The 14,889-nt window shown below is 43.8% G+C and overlaps 2 protein-coding genes across 5 annotated transcripts in view; both read right to left on the reverse strand.

Moving 5' to 3' along the window:
* LOC132468302 (protein MTSS 1-like) overlaps positions 1-5,240 on the reverse strand; it is a 61,689-nt gene extending 56,449 nt beyond the window's left edge. For 3 of the 4 annotated variants that reach the window (XM_060066048.1, XM_060066046.1, XM_060066045.1), the window contains exons 1-2: positions 4,658-5,240; positions 2,375-2,436 (exon numbers count right to left, since the gene is read on the reverse strand). In XM_060066048.1, the coding sequence (XP_059922031.1) occupies positions 2,375-2,436; positions 4,658-4,729 (134 nt within the window). In that variant the 5' untranslated portion in view covers positions 4,730-5,240. The remainder of the gene's footprint in view (positions 1-2,374; positions 2,437-4,657) is intronic. The other variant, XM_060066047.1, reaches the window with a different exon arrangement.
* A 631-nt stretch (positions 5,241-5,871) lies between these two features.
* Positions 5,872-14,239, reverse strand: mal2 (mal, T cell differentiation protein 2). Its single transcript, XM_060064709.1, has 4 exons — positions 13,624-14,239; positions 12,152-12,322; positions 8,074-8,274; positions 5,872-7,029 (listed from the first exon to the last, which is right to left on the reverse strand). Exons 1-4 carry the CDS (start codon positions 13,738-13,740, stop codon positions 6,958-6,960), a joined length of 561 nt encoding a protein of 186 aa, XP_059920692.1. The 5' UTR covers positions 13,741-14,239; the 3' UTR covers positions 5,872-6,957.
* Between the last annotated feature and the right edge of the window lie 650 nt (positions 14,240-14,889).

Genomic DNA, 14,889 nt, shown 5'->3' on the forward strand with positions numbered 1-14,889 from the left:
AGGCTCAAAGGTCTGCTGGAGAGCCAATAGCGGACACAGCTGTGCCCGGCCTGACCCACCAGAAAGACCAAAGACTTAGAGCGGCTGAAAGGAGTCTGAATAGAAATCAAATCACTTGTGTTCCACCCATCCCTCTACTCCACTTGCCACAACACGTGTGTGTGTGTGTGTGTGTGTGTGTGTGTGTGTGTGTGTGTGTGTGTGTGTGTGTGTGTGTGTGTGTGTGTGTGTGTGTGTGTGTGTGTGTGTGTGTGTGTGTGTGTGTGTGTGTGTGTGTGTGTTTGGGGACAAAGACCCTATTTGTACCCCAGAAATGACAGAACAGCCTAAAGACCATAATTGGTCGACTTCCTAGCTGCTTTGGGAGAGGGGAGGAAATTACAGGGTGGCCCGCCTCAGGATGTCACACACACGTCACACACTCTCTGGCCAGAGTGGTTGGCCACTCAGCAGCAGCCTTGGTTTATATGCCACTTCTAAACACAGTGTGTGTGTGTGTGTGTGTGTGTGTGTGTGTGTGTGTGTGTGTGTGTGTGTGTGTGTGTGTGTGTGTGTGTGTGTGTGTGTGTGTGTGTGTGTGTGTGTGTGTGTGTGTGTGTGTGTGTGTGTGTGTGAGAGAAAGTGAGTGGTAGTGGCGGCAGTGGTGGTGGGGGGGGCCTGGAAATCTTATTGGAATGCTTATGTGACACTTTCAAAGGGAGGTTCTTATCAAGAAGGTGTCAGTTAACAAGAAATAGTGAGACAGTTGAATAAAACAGATGATGTTGATCCTGCCTTTTATAGGCTAAACATTTTCAAGGCTGGCACCAACCTTTTGCTGGCAAAACAACACTCGTTGGGTGAATAGAACTAGACTCAGCATCAAGCTTTGCTGCATCGATCAGCTCTTGGCACTCGTTTGTAAATCCTTGAGACATTAAACAAATATATCGGACTATTTGGACACCGGGTACATGCCCATTAGAACAACGACCCCTGAAATGTATTGACGTCTTCGTTTGTCCACTTCAAGTCAAGCCAAGGCATAAAACTAGGTTACAATCTGGCAAGAGTGCTTAGTCCAGGCTCTTACTTAAAGGTACTAAAGCATGAGCAATAAATACATGTAATGTGGATTTGAAGGGTTCTAGGCAATTGGGAGTCCATAAACCTGCCGGGACTGCGGGCTGTTCTCCAGGTGACAGCACTCACAGACTTTAAAACAGAGAATACATCCAGGATTGATCAACCTGTTCCCAAAACGGAGACGCACACTGTAGGCCCTTTCTCCTCCGTCTCCAGACAGTGACACCTCGGTGCCAAACAGACACAGGGGCTGCGGGCCTCAGATACCCAACAGAGTTCAAGCAAAGCCAGGTCGCATATTTAACCCCGGAACAACGGTGAGACCGGACTAACATATCACCGTTAATCAGTCCTAATGCTCGGCATGGAGTAGCACGGGGCTGTGAGCCCTCCGGGCGGTATTGTTAAGACATTGAGGCCTTTGTGCGACTGTCGCTCCAAGTCTGTCTGTGCGCACGTGGAGCCTTCTGGAAACCTGTCGAGCGCAGTTAGCCACGTCCGAATTTTTTCCGCGGCTGGGTTAACCGCGCCATGCGATTTCAGGAGGGTATGTCAGCGTTGGTTTGTCTAGGGACACGTGGCCACCTAAAGCCCACTAGCAGAAGTGGCTGACATGGACGGCCATTGTTAGCCGCTGACATCTTTTGTTGCTCAAAGAACAGAAAAAACATACATCGGAAAGGGTGGGTGCTGGAATTTGCGACAGTACAATAGACAGGCCGCTCTTTGATTGGACAAAAAAAATCAGCCCTAATGAAGACTTGATAGAAGGGGGAGGGGGGGGGGGGGTTGTTAGACTGCGTGAGTCTTTGGAAGGACATTTGTGCTTTTATACAAGCCGTCACTCTGGGTTTGTCTGAGGACATTCGGGCACTGGAATAAGCCACAGACACTTAGGTCCATTGTGCGAGGCCACAAAGAGCAGAAGGACTCAAGACCGGATTCTCGCGTTTTTCCTTTGTGGAAAATGACACGAAGGAGAACAGGGGCAAAATACGGGCTGCGTCTGCAGTGGTGTTACGCAACAGAGTGCGTGGGCACTTTGAGGGCAAGGTAGGAGTTTAACCAGCATTTACATAACCTACCTGTTTGTTCAGGAGCACAGTGTTTACTCATAGCAAGTCCTACAAACTGAGGCTGGACAAATTGTGAAATTGGATTAATTCCATTAAGGGGGATTTTTCCTGCAGGGTAACATCTGTCAGTTCGTGTTTTGGCCTATGGTGATTTTCCATGGACTTAAGTTAACCGCAGGACTGTTTGACTGACAGACTCACACACACACATGCACACACGAAGACGCACTCACCTGAGCTGGGACTGGAGCTTGCCGGCCTTGCTGATAAAGTCCTCCCAGATAGGATAGCTGCTCTGTGGGAGAAAACAGGTGGTCAGTCAGAGGGATGCAACAAATTGAGTCGCCCAGCCCAGCTGCATTGTTTACCCCCTCGGTCTTGCTCTAAGTCATGGGGAGTCGGGTCTGTCGCATTGGTGAATTAGACAGCCACAACTGTCTAATGGGTCTCTGATTAGCCTGCGCTGCAGAGGGATGTGTGGTCGGATGGAACCAGAGGTCTTTTAGCTCTTGAAGTACATGCAGGCGTGACCTGAGAATGGATTCTCACCCAGAACTCTGGGGACGAAGGCAACAGTGCTGCCAACTGTTCCCCTTAAACTCTAGCCGGAAATGTGCTAAAAATATCTTTGAACACACACACACACACACACACACACACACACACACACACACACACACACACACACACACACACACACACACACACACACACACACACACACACACACACACACACACACACCTCCCTAGCAGGATGATTATCATGTGTGCAACAAGGCCATGTGGCTGGCCAGGGCTACTCATCATGGGTCACTTATCGTCCCCAAAATGCCTTGTGGCCCTTTAATTATAACGTGTCGCAGGCACACTGCGGTAAACACCCAGGATTAGACACATTTCAACAGTGCATTGGAGAAAAATCCCTAATGACTCATAGTATCTTTGATGGTGATTTGTGGTAATGGTGAACTTCCTAAAAGCCAGTCCAACCAGTAGGCACCAGGTTACCTAGATTAGAAGACGTGCATGCAGCCAAAGGGAAAAAACAATACTAACAGAACCCAATGGAGTCACTTAGCATAAACTTCCTTAAAAGGATGCTGACTTAACTAAGCCAATATTGGCATAGTAATTGATACAGTAAGTTTAAACAGCCAATATAAAATGCATTAATCTGCTAGTTGGCGTAACTTAAGTTCATTGAGGTAAAAGTCTAGCCTACATTTTGGAGTGCTGCACAATATTAGCCCTCCAAATGGGTCATGGATAGAAGATTCCCTACAATAAAAAATAGTGTTCCTTTAATGAGTGTGCCCCTCACGGGAAGCTGGATGTATTTTGGGTTCTGGGCTGAAATGAACGGAACAGAACCGATCAACTTTACAGTGAGAGGAAGAGCAGAACGCTCACAGGAGTCATTGAAGCAGAGGCGATGCGTCTTGGTAACATTTCTGTTTCATTGCTGCTGCGCCAATAGCTCCACCGGCTTAAGGAATGTCCTGCCATGCTGTGCATAACACGAAGCCACAGGTTGACCCTACGCACTCATCTCTCATGTCTGCCAAATCTTCCCCTGGCCTGAGTCGGCCACCTGCAGTGATCTAGTCTGCTGTATGCCTGATTCTGCCACAGGGGTAACTGTACACAACAGACCATCTCTTCATCCTACCCACCATTGGGTGCTGCTGTGACAACTCCAGCTCTGATGACGCGGGCTTAATGTAAAGTTGAATGTTTCAGAGTTCATCTGACCGACTCATCCTACACTTGAGATACACTCGAAAATTTATATAAAAACGTATAAGAAAGAAAAATATTAAGCATACATTGAGTTAATCATCAATATATAGTTGAATGTAGATTGGAATTCCTGCTGTTTGAACTCGGGCGCCCTTTTTAACTAACTTTGGGGACTCTCCAGTCGAGTCAGGGCCCATTTGATTTACGCACATATGTCAAAGTGTGAGACTCCGGAGGGTCATCTTCTACCCTGCAAGCGACATTCCCAGGATTCCTCCAGGTGGCCAACAGCTGATGAATGAGACAGCCTTAATGGTTACATCCACGGAGCCATTTCGAAAATATGTCCACATGTCGAAAATGACATACCACTACTTTTGTGATTAGCTTGGCCTAAATGGTCCCTGCCAAATACACCAACACAATGCAAATGTCAATTTAACAAAACAACATAAAAAGCGTTCTTTATTATTCTAATTATCTATTTGGACTGGCCACCCATTACATACCACACTTTATGAGAATGAAAATCATCATCAATACAACATTAGAATGAATTTCCATTTATTTTATATAAAATATTTTTATTTTATATGACTAAATATTTTTTGTATATCTATCCACTAGCAACGTTTAAGAAACAAAAATATATATATAATTACAGACTAGTGTTTGGGCGCCTTTGGACTCTTACTGGGAAGTACATAAGGTGGTTCAAGATCCTAATTGAATCCTTGTGTCCCAGATCAGACTCGTTTAATGCAGTTTCCTTACTTTCATGTCTCCGATCACTGTCTGGAAGAGTCCTCCAAGTGCACTGCATTCCTTCTCGATCACAGCCTCCATTTTCAGGACCAACTCCAAGGGTCAGCCCGACAAGTCGTCAGCCCCCTCTCCCCTCTCCAAGAACCCCCCCCTCCACTCCAAAATAAAAGAAAACAGCTGGACTGTGTGTTGCAAAGATTATTCTCACACAAAACACCTACAACTAAATCGTGATTATCTCGACAGTTCTTCCCGACAGCACGAATGAAAACGCAGCCCCTTTGCTTTGCAGGAGTAGTTTGAAACACACTCTTCAGAACAGCGGTCCCCTTGGTCCGTCGTCCGCTTCAAGCCGAGAGGTCCGCGTCTGTTGCGGGAAAAGAGCGTTTTAAGTTCGCCTCTCGGGTCCAGGCCGCTCGGTGTAAATCCATTGCGCAGCCGACGGAACCATATCGGGTTTTTTCTTTATGAAATAATAGTTTTAAACGAGGATAATCCGCAGTGTTTTGGACCTCGGATGGATTCCGTCCCCTCGGGTTGAACTACCTTCTCCGGCTTGTGTGTGTAGGAGAGGGAGGGGGAAGACGAGTAGAGGCAAGAGGTGAGGGACGCGGACGCGCACAGCACAGCACAGAGGCGCGTTCACGAGTTGTTATCTTGAAGTTGACATGCCTTGATCTGAAATGTAACTTCTGTTCAAGATTTAAGGATCTGTTTAGGTGGAAATAGTTAAAAAAAAAAAAAAGTAAAATAGTTTTATATAGGTACGTCGTTTTATATAGTATTAGAATATAGAGGACGAAAGAATGGTAGACTGCAGTGTTTAAACAAGTAGACGTCCGACTCATTGTACACTGATCTTAGTTGTAATCTGATTCATTTGTGATAATTATACTTTAAATTGATTGATTCAATTAAGGAAAATAAAGAGATTTAGAATAGATTCAGAACAAATGAATCGTATCTGGTTTTATATCTAATTAGGGACATCCAGTGGTGGACCTGTGTAACTACAACCACATGTGCTCTATTAACCCGCTCGGAAATAACTCATTCCTATCTGGAACAAGATTCTAGTTTGTGGAGCTTAGGACACCAAGATATATACATACAAGATTTATACAAATAAAATGAGGTACAAGTAGTCAACATCTACCATACCTGACCTCTTATAAGCTTAGAAAATAAGTTGTTTTTCCCAACATGGACCATTTTCTACAATGTACAATTTCGTATTGCCTTTAATACTAGTCACAGGATGCAACTACAATTGTTATTCCATGATTGTTATTCAAATTGTTATTCAAACAAATATTTTATAAACTGAACAAAGCATGAATGTGAGTGATTATAGGAAAGCTATATGAAACGGCGAATCGTTAATAGGTGCAAATTAAAACGTAACAAATAAATCATCGAATGATCAGTCAGTAAATAAAGATAACAATTGTGTAACTATTGGTCACCAACGCAACGTACAAAGAGCTTTGCCTTTGCACCAAATTCCTATGACACAGGGAGAGGCCGGGACTCTGTTGATTATAAATCTTCTTCAGATTTAAATCACAAATCCACTTTGGATAGGTGTAGTTATTCAATAATTCTAGTTCTTTATTATAATAGCGGACGGACACGACACAAACTTTAGCACCTGAACAAGGAAAGTGGGAGGGGTTTGACTCCTACAATTTCACGTTCTTTCCAGCAGGGGGCGTCCCTCGTTACCTGTAGAATGACTTGTGACTATCCCCTTCTGCTCAATGATACAGTGGCACATGTTCAGAGGTAGTGGACAATATCAAAAGCAGATTTGGTCTGTGGCAGACCTACTTGTTTAAATTATAAAAAATGAAACAGAGAGTGTAGGTAACAGCAAATGAGCATGAAAAATCTCCATAGTTAATTAGTCAAAATATCTATCTGGACTGCCTCAGAGTGTTGTTTGTGTAACAGCAGTCAAGCATGAAGACGTATCACAAAGAACAAGTCACAACGATTATCAATGGTTATTTTCAACATATGCGTTCAGAATTGATCTATATTCTATATATACTCTATATTCTCACGTTTATGCATTTAACGGGGTCAGGGAGAGTGAAAATAGTCTGGCTCACGTCATATAAGCAGGTTATTTTGGTGATATGTTACCTAAGCATACTCTTGTTTCCACTCAGGTAGCAACCAAACACAAAGCGACCTGTACTGACCAACACAGAAGCTCTTCATAACGTGAACCACGTATAACATCATTATACAAAGCTATGCAACGCTGGTGCCGGCGGAGGAGATGGAAGTGCGGTGGTTCCCGGTCACATCCGCCATCTTCTGAAGCCCATGAACAGGCTGCAGCCGTAGCATATTGTCACCACGAAGGCGAATATCTGGAGGAACCGACACACAGGAGTGAGAAGATTAGACATTTGCATTACATTTAAGGGATTTTGCTGACCCTTTTATCCAAAATATCCTACAAACATTCATTCACACATCGACGGCGGAGTCAATCGCGCGGGGCGACAGCCAGCTCGTCTGAAGCAGTAATGGTGAGGCGTCTTGCTGAGAGACACCTCTATACACTATACTAGGTAGGGGGAGCCGGGGATCGAACTGACAACCTTTCAGTTACCAGCCAACCCGCTCTTCCTCCTGAGTTACTGTCACACCTGAAAGCAGACAGAAAGTGGACGGCTATGTTTTGTATATGAAGTCCTCATAAACCGAATGTCATACATTTCATGGCGATTCTGTTCTATATTCACTAGTGTGGTCGGTTTGAAATCCGGATTCAATATGTCTATTGAAACCTCCCATCCTTTTATAGGTCTTGCTGTGGCCATCTGTGAGACCAAATAATAGCCTGCAGGACCAGTTCACATGAGGGCAGAGACAGGACGACGGCTGGGCCCCACCAACACTAAACCAGCCATAGACCAGATAAACATTGTGTACTGTCGAACCTGCCACGTGGATAAGTGTTTTTTAAGGACCCGATATTGCTATGAAAAGTGACTGAGCCGGAAAAATACATGTATGTTTTCTCTCTCCCTCACGCTATCTGTAAGTCTCTCTCTCACACTCCCTGTCCCTCACTCTCTCTATCTGTCTCTCTCCCTAACAGTCTCTGTCTGTGTGTGTGTCTCTCTCTCTCTCTCTCTCCCTCCCTCTCCCTCTCCCTCTCCCTCTCCCTCTCCCTCTCTCTCTCTCTCTCTCTCTCTCTCTCTCTCTCTGTCTTTCTTCCGTCTGTGTGTGTCTCTCTGTATCCCTCTCTGTTTCTCACACACACACACAAACACTTTTATCTTAACTTCCCAAGCTCTCCATGTACGATTCAAACAGTATTTGAATCTCTACGGGTTGCGTCTTAGCCTAGAACCCAACACCGCATTGAAACAGGGATCAGCTGAAGCAGCCCCAACTGCACTCACCGTGGCCGCCACGTTAATACTGAATTGCCGCTGGTCCAGCACGGTGAACACGTTGCCCCGGGGGTAGGTGATACACACGAGCGTCTCAGTGCCGTTGGGTTGCAGCTTGATGTGGGCGCCGCCGTTGGCTGCTGTGGTGGCCGCCTCCAATACGAAGGCCGCGAAGTAGAAGAGCAGAGCCACCAGGTGGTACAGCACGTCCTGGGAGGGAGGGACAGGGAAGATCAATCAAACACAGAGTCAAGTCATCAAGGATATAGGCGATATACCAAATATAGAGTTACATTTACTTTTAGGGCATTAAGCAGACGCTTTTATCCAAAGCTACTTACAATGAGAATTGTTCTACAGGTGTGTGCAGTTTCTACAGGTTTGTCTGTATTTTGAGTATGCTTTTATTTTACGGCTTCAGCAATGCCAATCAATGTAGGCTATGGTGTAGAGTTTCTCCAGGTTTAAGCTCTGTTTCTTTATACAGCTCAGCCAATGCGCTCTATCGCTAGATGGAATGGTTTGTTTTTTTGCTCTCACATTAGTGATTGATCTGTCAAAAAGCTTGTATGAGTATCTTCTATCTTTTATAATGGTTGGCTAACACCTAGCATAGACTTAACTCATTTGACCTTGAACTACTGACCCAGCGGCCATATTGGTAGCATGAGAGTGAGAGAAACTGAGACAGAAAGAGAGTGAGAGAGTGTGTGAGGGAGAGAGACAGAGACTGAGAGAGGGAGACAGGGAAAGAGTCAGAGAGACAGAAAGAGAGAGGGAGAGAGATACAGCGTGTGTTGTTGACGCGGTGTGCCTGGCAGGGACAACAGGCCGGGTCTTTGTTCATTTTTTTTGTTTTTTTTGTTGGTCTGAGCTCATCACCCATAAAGTCATTGTTTTGGCAAAAACAAACAAGGGTACTTGCCCTCAGCACCCTGGGAGAAGGGACATTCTTATTAACACTAGATGACACAGAGCTCACCGAGACATGTCCCCAAGTTACAGTACATTTGCATTATATGTGCAGAGGCATTTACTATCATCGAGGTGCTTCATTTGCATGGTTGTGGTGTTTTACGAACACTCCCTTCTTTCATTTGTGGTGTTATAGTTTTTAACCATAATATTGCACAGTGTCCTCCATATGTTGTATTATGAGTTAGAAGCCTTTTCTGTTTTGCACAATTAACTGTATTCACGTGCATTGTGTTTATTCACGAATATGAATACAGGCAATGCATGTGAATCCAATTAACTGTATTCACATGGATTGTATGTATTTACTAACACGAATAGATCCAATCCATGTGAATACAGTTAACTGTATTCACATACATTGTTTGTATTTACTAATACGAATACATGCAATGCATGTGAATATATTAACAATGCATTGTATGCATTCATATTAGTGAACTCTCAGCCCTTTCATTGTTCTCTGTGGGATTTATCATGCCATGGACTGTGTTTAAACAATGCCAAGGTAATCTCTTTCCCCGATACGTTTTACAGTCCACTATGTACTGCAGGCAGACATATTCTCTTCAAGGCTGTGTAAGTTGCACTGGCTCAGAGCAGTCATGCATCAGGCATCATGCCTGCTGATTAAATGAGTCCCTGGCCTAGAATAGACAGCAGGCTGCCGGTAGAGGTGGAGGATGATGCTACACAATGCGCGTTAAGCTTTCCAGACCTCGATTATTGGAGACCTAGGAGACGAGTCACCAGTGAAAGTCAACAAAGACAGAATCAAGTCAACAAAGACAGAATCAACCATGCTTAGTGTCACGGTGAAGACCTCGGTTAACCTCTGGGTCAAATGTCACAAATCAATTCAGTATGTCATGCTCTGTGTCTGGACGGTCATGCCATGTATTAGACTCAGGAGAGCTTACAGATGCTAAAACACATACCGTTGTAACATTAACCGATAACCTTTACATTACCGTCTTGTATAGCCAATACATGGGATAGAATAGCTAAATAATGTGTACCGATATGCATCGCGACCTGTTGTGAGTTTCAGAGGAGCTCAGTGTTTGACAGAGTAACCTCTGGGTGCAGAACTAATCCCTAACCACCACAGGGCGAAATAAAATGACCTTTAGCTTGAACCTGTCTTAGTCATTAGTGGTTATTGTGTGTTTAAGCAGGCAGCCGGACAGTTTTACTAAGGCAAAGGGAGGGACCTGGTTTGTATGGTCAAACATGTCAAAAACAGAGTAATGGGTGCCGTTGCACTTCTGTCATAGTCATTCATTTAGGGTTGAATTCTTTATACAGATACCATTCAAATTAATTTTTACACTCATATCTCACTTGCGTTGTTTTATTTCATTATTGTAATTCAACACTGTCGTTTTTGTTCCCATAAACTATCATTAGATGAATTGGATCACTGAGCAGTTAACTTTGCATGTGGCCATTGTGTTTCTATGAACCCTCCCTTCTTTAATTTGTGGCGTTATATTTTCTAGTGTAACATTGCACAGTGTACCCCATTTCGATTTTTGTTCCATAAACTATCATTAGAAGGATTGAGTGCAGAATGGCTTCAGAACATCACGTTGCCCCACGGCAGCAGGTCCCACCGGTTCTCTGGGACCTTATTAATCAAGTGTTAATAAATAGCCTCCAATGGAGGGACGGTTGCACCTCATGCAACTGAGTTTATTTTGAGGATACCTAAAAAAGCGCATATCCACGTCCCTTTGGGCTTCGACTGTTGGCACATTCTGTCTTTCTGAGGCACAGCCAAAGCCTCTGCAACGTTTCCGTTGTGAAGTTTTTGATGTCAAGTTTTCGATGTCAAGTTTTCGATGTCAAGTTTTCAATGTCAAGTTTTCAATGTCAAGTTATCATTCTGCCTACTAATGGTAAATGGTGTCCATCAACTGTTTGAGGCGATTGAGCTGATTAGGTTTTAGGGAATTGAATAAGATTGGAACCGCAAGGAGACATTCAAAACTTTAAAAGGTACTGCTCCATGTAATCTAATGCATGTCAAGATTAACAATTTAAATGTATGTGATGAAAAAAAGAGATGTGATTGCATGTGCAAATATTCAAATGACATTTCAATTCTTGTTCTCTGTAATGGAATTTTTATCTGTTGGGGGAAGGCAGCACTCCTGTTGAAAGCCAGAGTTAAATTAGTGGAGTGGAAACTTTGGCTCTCTGTGACCGTTCGCCTTCAGCAGGACAATTAACACCTCCCTCACAGAGAAGGTTCTGGTTTTCATTCATCGGCTTTGTTCAGAAACAACAAAGGCCTAACAAATTTCCTTTCTGGGGGTACGTCTTAAGAAGCGGTCACACACAACCTGGAATATGAGTAGTGTTGTGTGTGTGTGTGTGTATGTTTGCGTGTGTGTAACGGTGGGCAACAAGCTCAAGTTGCAACAAACAACAAACAACAACACAGCTACGCTGCTGGCACTATTGCGGCGGAAGGAAATAAGGGTCAGAGTTTGGGTTCCGCGGTGGTGACTTGGGAGGAAGTAACACAAAGTACTTTGCAAGTCTCAGTGCATGCGTGTCCGTGTCCGTGTGTGTGTGTGTGTGTGTGTGTGTGTGTGTGTGTGTGTGTGTGTGTGTGTGTGTGTGTGCGTGCGTGCGTGCATGTGTGTGCGTTTGCTTTTAACAATGTTCAATGATGTAATTTACTAAAGGTTTAGCAGTTGGTTATCATCCTATTATTATCAGGCGTGACAATACTTGCACAACAAACTGGATTGAGAGAGCCCTCACTGGGTGCCACCTTTTTCCTTCACTACTCCTAAAATGACCCACCTTAAAATTCCTCATCACCAACATATTGCATTATATTAGCATTACACATCGAATTGGAAACCTAAAATAACAAACTACAAACTCCAAGTCAAGGTAGGATAGGAGCGTCTCTCCGTGGTTGCTGTGAACTAAACATCCTATGTATTCGTGGCGCTTGTGGTTGTACATTATTTTTGATTTACTTAGGTTAAGAGTATGGCTCAACTTTTCAACATTCAACTCGCAACCTTTCCATTTGCACACTTCACCAAGGAATGAATCCTTCAGTCAGTTCAGCGCGTCATGGTTTCCATACCAGGACGTTCCAGTCCGTGTTGATGCGGTCTGCCAGGCCGGTGATCAGCATGGCCAGGTAGGTAGAGGAGAGGGAGAAGGTGAGGATGGAGGTGAACATCACCCAGCCCTGCAACAGAGGCACGGGCACGTCGGAGGCAGCCACCAGGATCCATACCAGCCCCCCCAACACCTGTGGAGAAGAGAGGCACCGTATCGCATTACTGTGGTTAAGACCGATTAGCAACCTGTGCACATCCGGTCTCAGGGCACTAACGGATGGATAATGGAGGTTTTGACTTGGGTACATTGCCACATACTAATAATTGCCTTGAATCAAGACAAGAGTATAATGGCGTGAACATTATAACTTGAAAAGGTCATGATGACTGATTGGGTAGTATCTAATAACCAGTTATTATCTTACTATCACATGTTAAAGACACCACACTCTAACGTTCCATTTCCTCCTCGACCTGTTTGTGTGTCTAATCTATTATGTCCTCTTCCTCATGAGGATCTTGAGATTCCTGTCATTTCCCTTTCTTTGGTGGTATTCTTAGTTCTACTGAAAAGTGAGGTTTACTGAGGGCTGAAGAGTACTAAATGAACACTATGGTTCACGAAGGGAGAGACAGCTCACTGCCAGAGACGTATAGCTTTAGTTTACACCATCAGAACAGTCGGTAGTTCAAAGAAAGGTCATCATACATATTTAACGCCCAGAACATTTAAACTCCTGCAGGGGTGAATATGGAGCGAATAAGGAGTGAGGTGAGAGGACATATAGAGCCGGATATCAATCTGATATCAAATAACAACACAATCTGTACGAATTAGTATTTTTTCTGAATTGAATGCAGCATATTTTCCAAAACATAATTTATGCTGAGGGATATTAATGAAAAATTGTAGTGCCAAAATTTGAATTTCTAGCCCCTTTACCTAGAAAGACAGATGCACAGTAACATGAGTTTTGAAATGGACCTTCGGATAAAACCTTTACTAAATCTACTTGTAATGTAATGTATTAACAATTCATCTCCTGTAGTGCAAATCCATGTCGACTAGTATGCTTTAAGATTGTTTAGAATTATAAACACACCACCTGGGTCGTAGTTCAGTGACACACTGGTGAGATGATAACGCTATTTGAGAAGGACTGATAGGGCTACTTTTTTTAAACGCGGGGTTGCCTAGTTATATGTGAACCAATCAGAGATGGCCATTCTTATCTCTCAACTATGACATTTATCCAACAGCATAGGCTACTTGTATGAGCACCCTTTAAAGTAACCAATCATTGGGTGAAAAAAAAAATGGATGCATTATATTAACTGTGTGACACCAGTTATAATAGCATTACTTTCAGGCTGGCTTTTGGATAGACACGGAACGGTAGGCTGTGAAAAAACAGCCAGGGAATCACATTTTAATACATGCAAATGAGAGGTAAAACTGCCGTAAAAAGTCAAAAGAAAATGCATCACTTACAATTTCTAGACATATAAGCGCTCCGGAATACGTCCTCAGTATCTCCAGGCCCAAAGGTAGAGAGATAGTGGCTGAGGGGAACGCAGTGGCCGCGGGATTTGGAGCTGGTTCCGTCATTATCTGCGCACTCAATCCTTCTATCTTCCTCCTTTTCACCCGGGGTCCCCTAGAAGTGGCCTACTTTTCCCTCCTCTTCTCGCTCCCGGCCGCTTCCAGACGCACAGATGCCTTCCGTTTGGACAAAACGCACCAGATAAGAAATGGGCTTCCAGGAAAATTCCTCCGGAGTCATGTGTCCTCAAACTGGTCGGGCAGGTGCAGCGGCCACTCCCTGTGCCTCCTTCGCAGCGGCTCTGATAGGAGACAGGCTGAGAGAGGATCCTGGCTTGTAGCGTTACCACGGTCTATCGCAACGCAATTTCCGGTTCCTTACTTCCAATGAGCTGTGTACGCCAGCTAACAGTCAAAAGAGAGAGAACAATGGTATATGAAAGAATAATAAGCCCAATGAGATAATTATAAGAAAAAGGTTTTGACGAAGAATTTGAAAAAGCAATATCCGAATCATTTTACGGAAACGAATATCCCTCTGCCGGATGTGCATCCCCTTTTCTTGTCTCCCGACCCTGACCCAATGTAACTTAAAGTCCCGCCCCCTCTCTCCAAGTCAATAACGCTCATTTGGAGCATCCCGTTCTAGGGGCCCCGTCTCAAATGACACGGCCTGGGAACGAGTTTAATTTGGGCTATTATTTATTGTTAAAGATTAAGATAATGGATGCATTTTAGAAGGAGCCTACTTTCCTATTGAAAGCATGAGATTGTTTGAAGGGATTCTACATTGTTCGAAACACAATGACCAAGGCCTACTTATTAACTTTAAAAGCATTGAGTCGCTTTAGGAAGGTAAATATTTGCTTAACTGTGTGTCAATTCCAAGGTTAGAGGCAGCAGAGATTTACAGATTCTGAAGTTTTAAACAGCTAAATGTTTCCTTGTAAGTCTTTTGAGTTAAACATTTACATTTTTATAAAGTATATTTTCCCACTAATCAGCTTATATATTATGTAATGACCTTCTGTAATATATTTATAAAAGAAAAACGAAGTTGGTATCAAATCCTGTCTTGAAGATAGAGCGACTGCCAGCCATTGTTAATGGTTTGCTCGATTTTTCAAAAAAATATAGACGGCCACTGTTGACATAACCTTAGAAAAGGGCAGCTGGCACGCAGCGTAGTATTTTGTTTCTGTCTAGCTCCTAGTG

This window comes from Gadus macrocephalus, chromosome 11 (assembly GCF_031168955.1).
Source record: "Gadus macrocephalus chromosome 11, ASM3116895v1".
Taxonomy (NCBI): domain Eukaryota; kingdom Metazoa; phylum Chordata; class Actinopteri; order Gadiformes; family Gadidae; genus Gadus; species Gadus macrocephalus.

What these genes read in the sequence shown, in the direction of transcription:
- mal2 (XM_060064709.1), bottom strand. Translation starts at nt 13,740, where the DNA reads ATGACGGAACCAGCTCCAAATCCCGCGGCCACTGCGTTCCCCTCAGCC. An exon ending in CGCTTATATGTCTAGAAATT is followed by an intron (nt 12,323 to 13,623) that starts GTAAGTGATGCA and finishes TCTTCTCCACAG; the next exon opens with GTGTTGGGGGGGCTGGTATG. An exon ending in ACACGGACTGGAACGTCCTG is followed by an intron (nt 8,275 to 12,151) that starts GTATGGAAACCA and finishes CCTCCCTCCCAG; the next exon opens with GACGTGCTGTACCACCTGGT.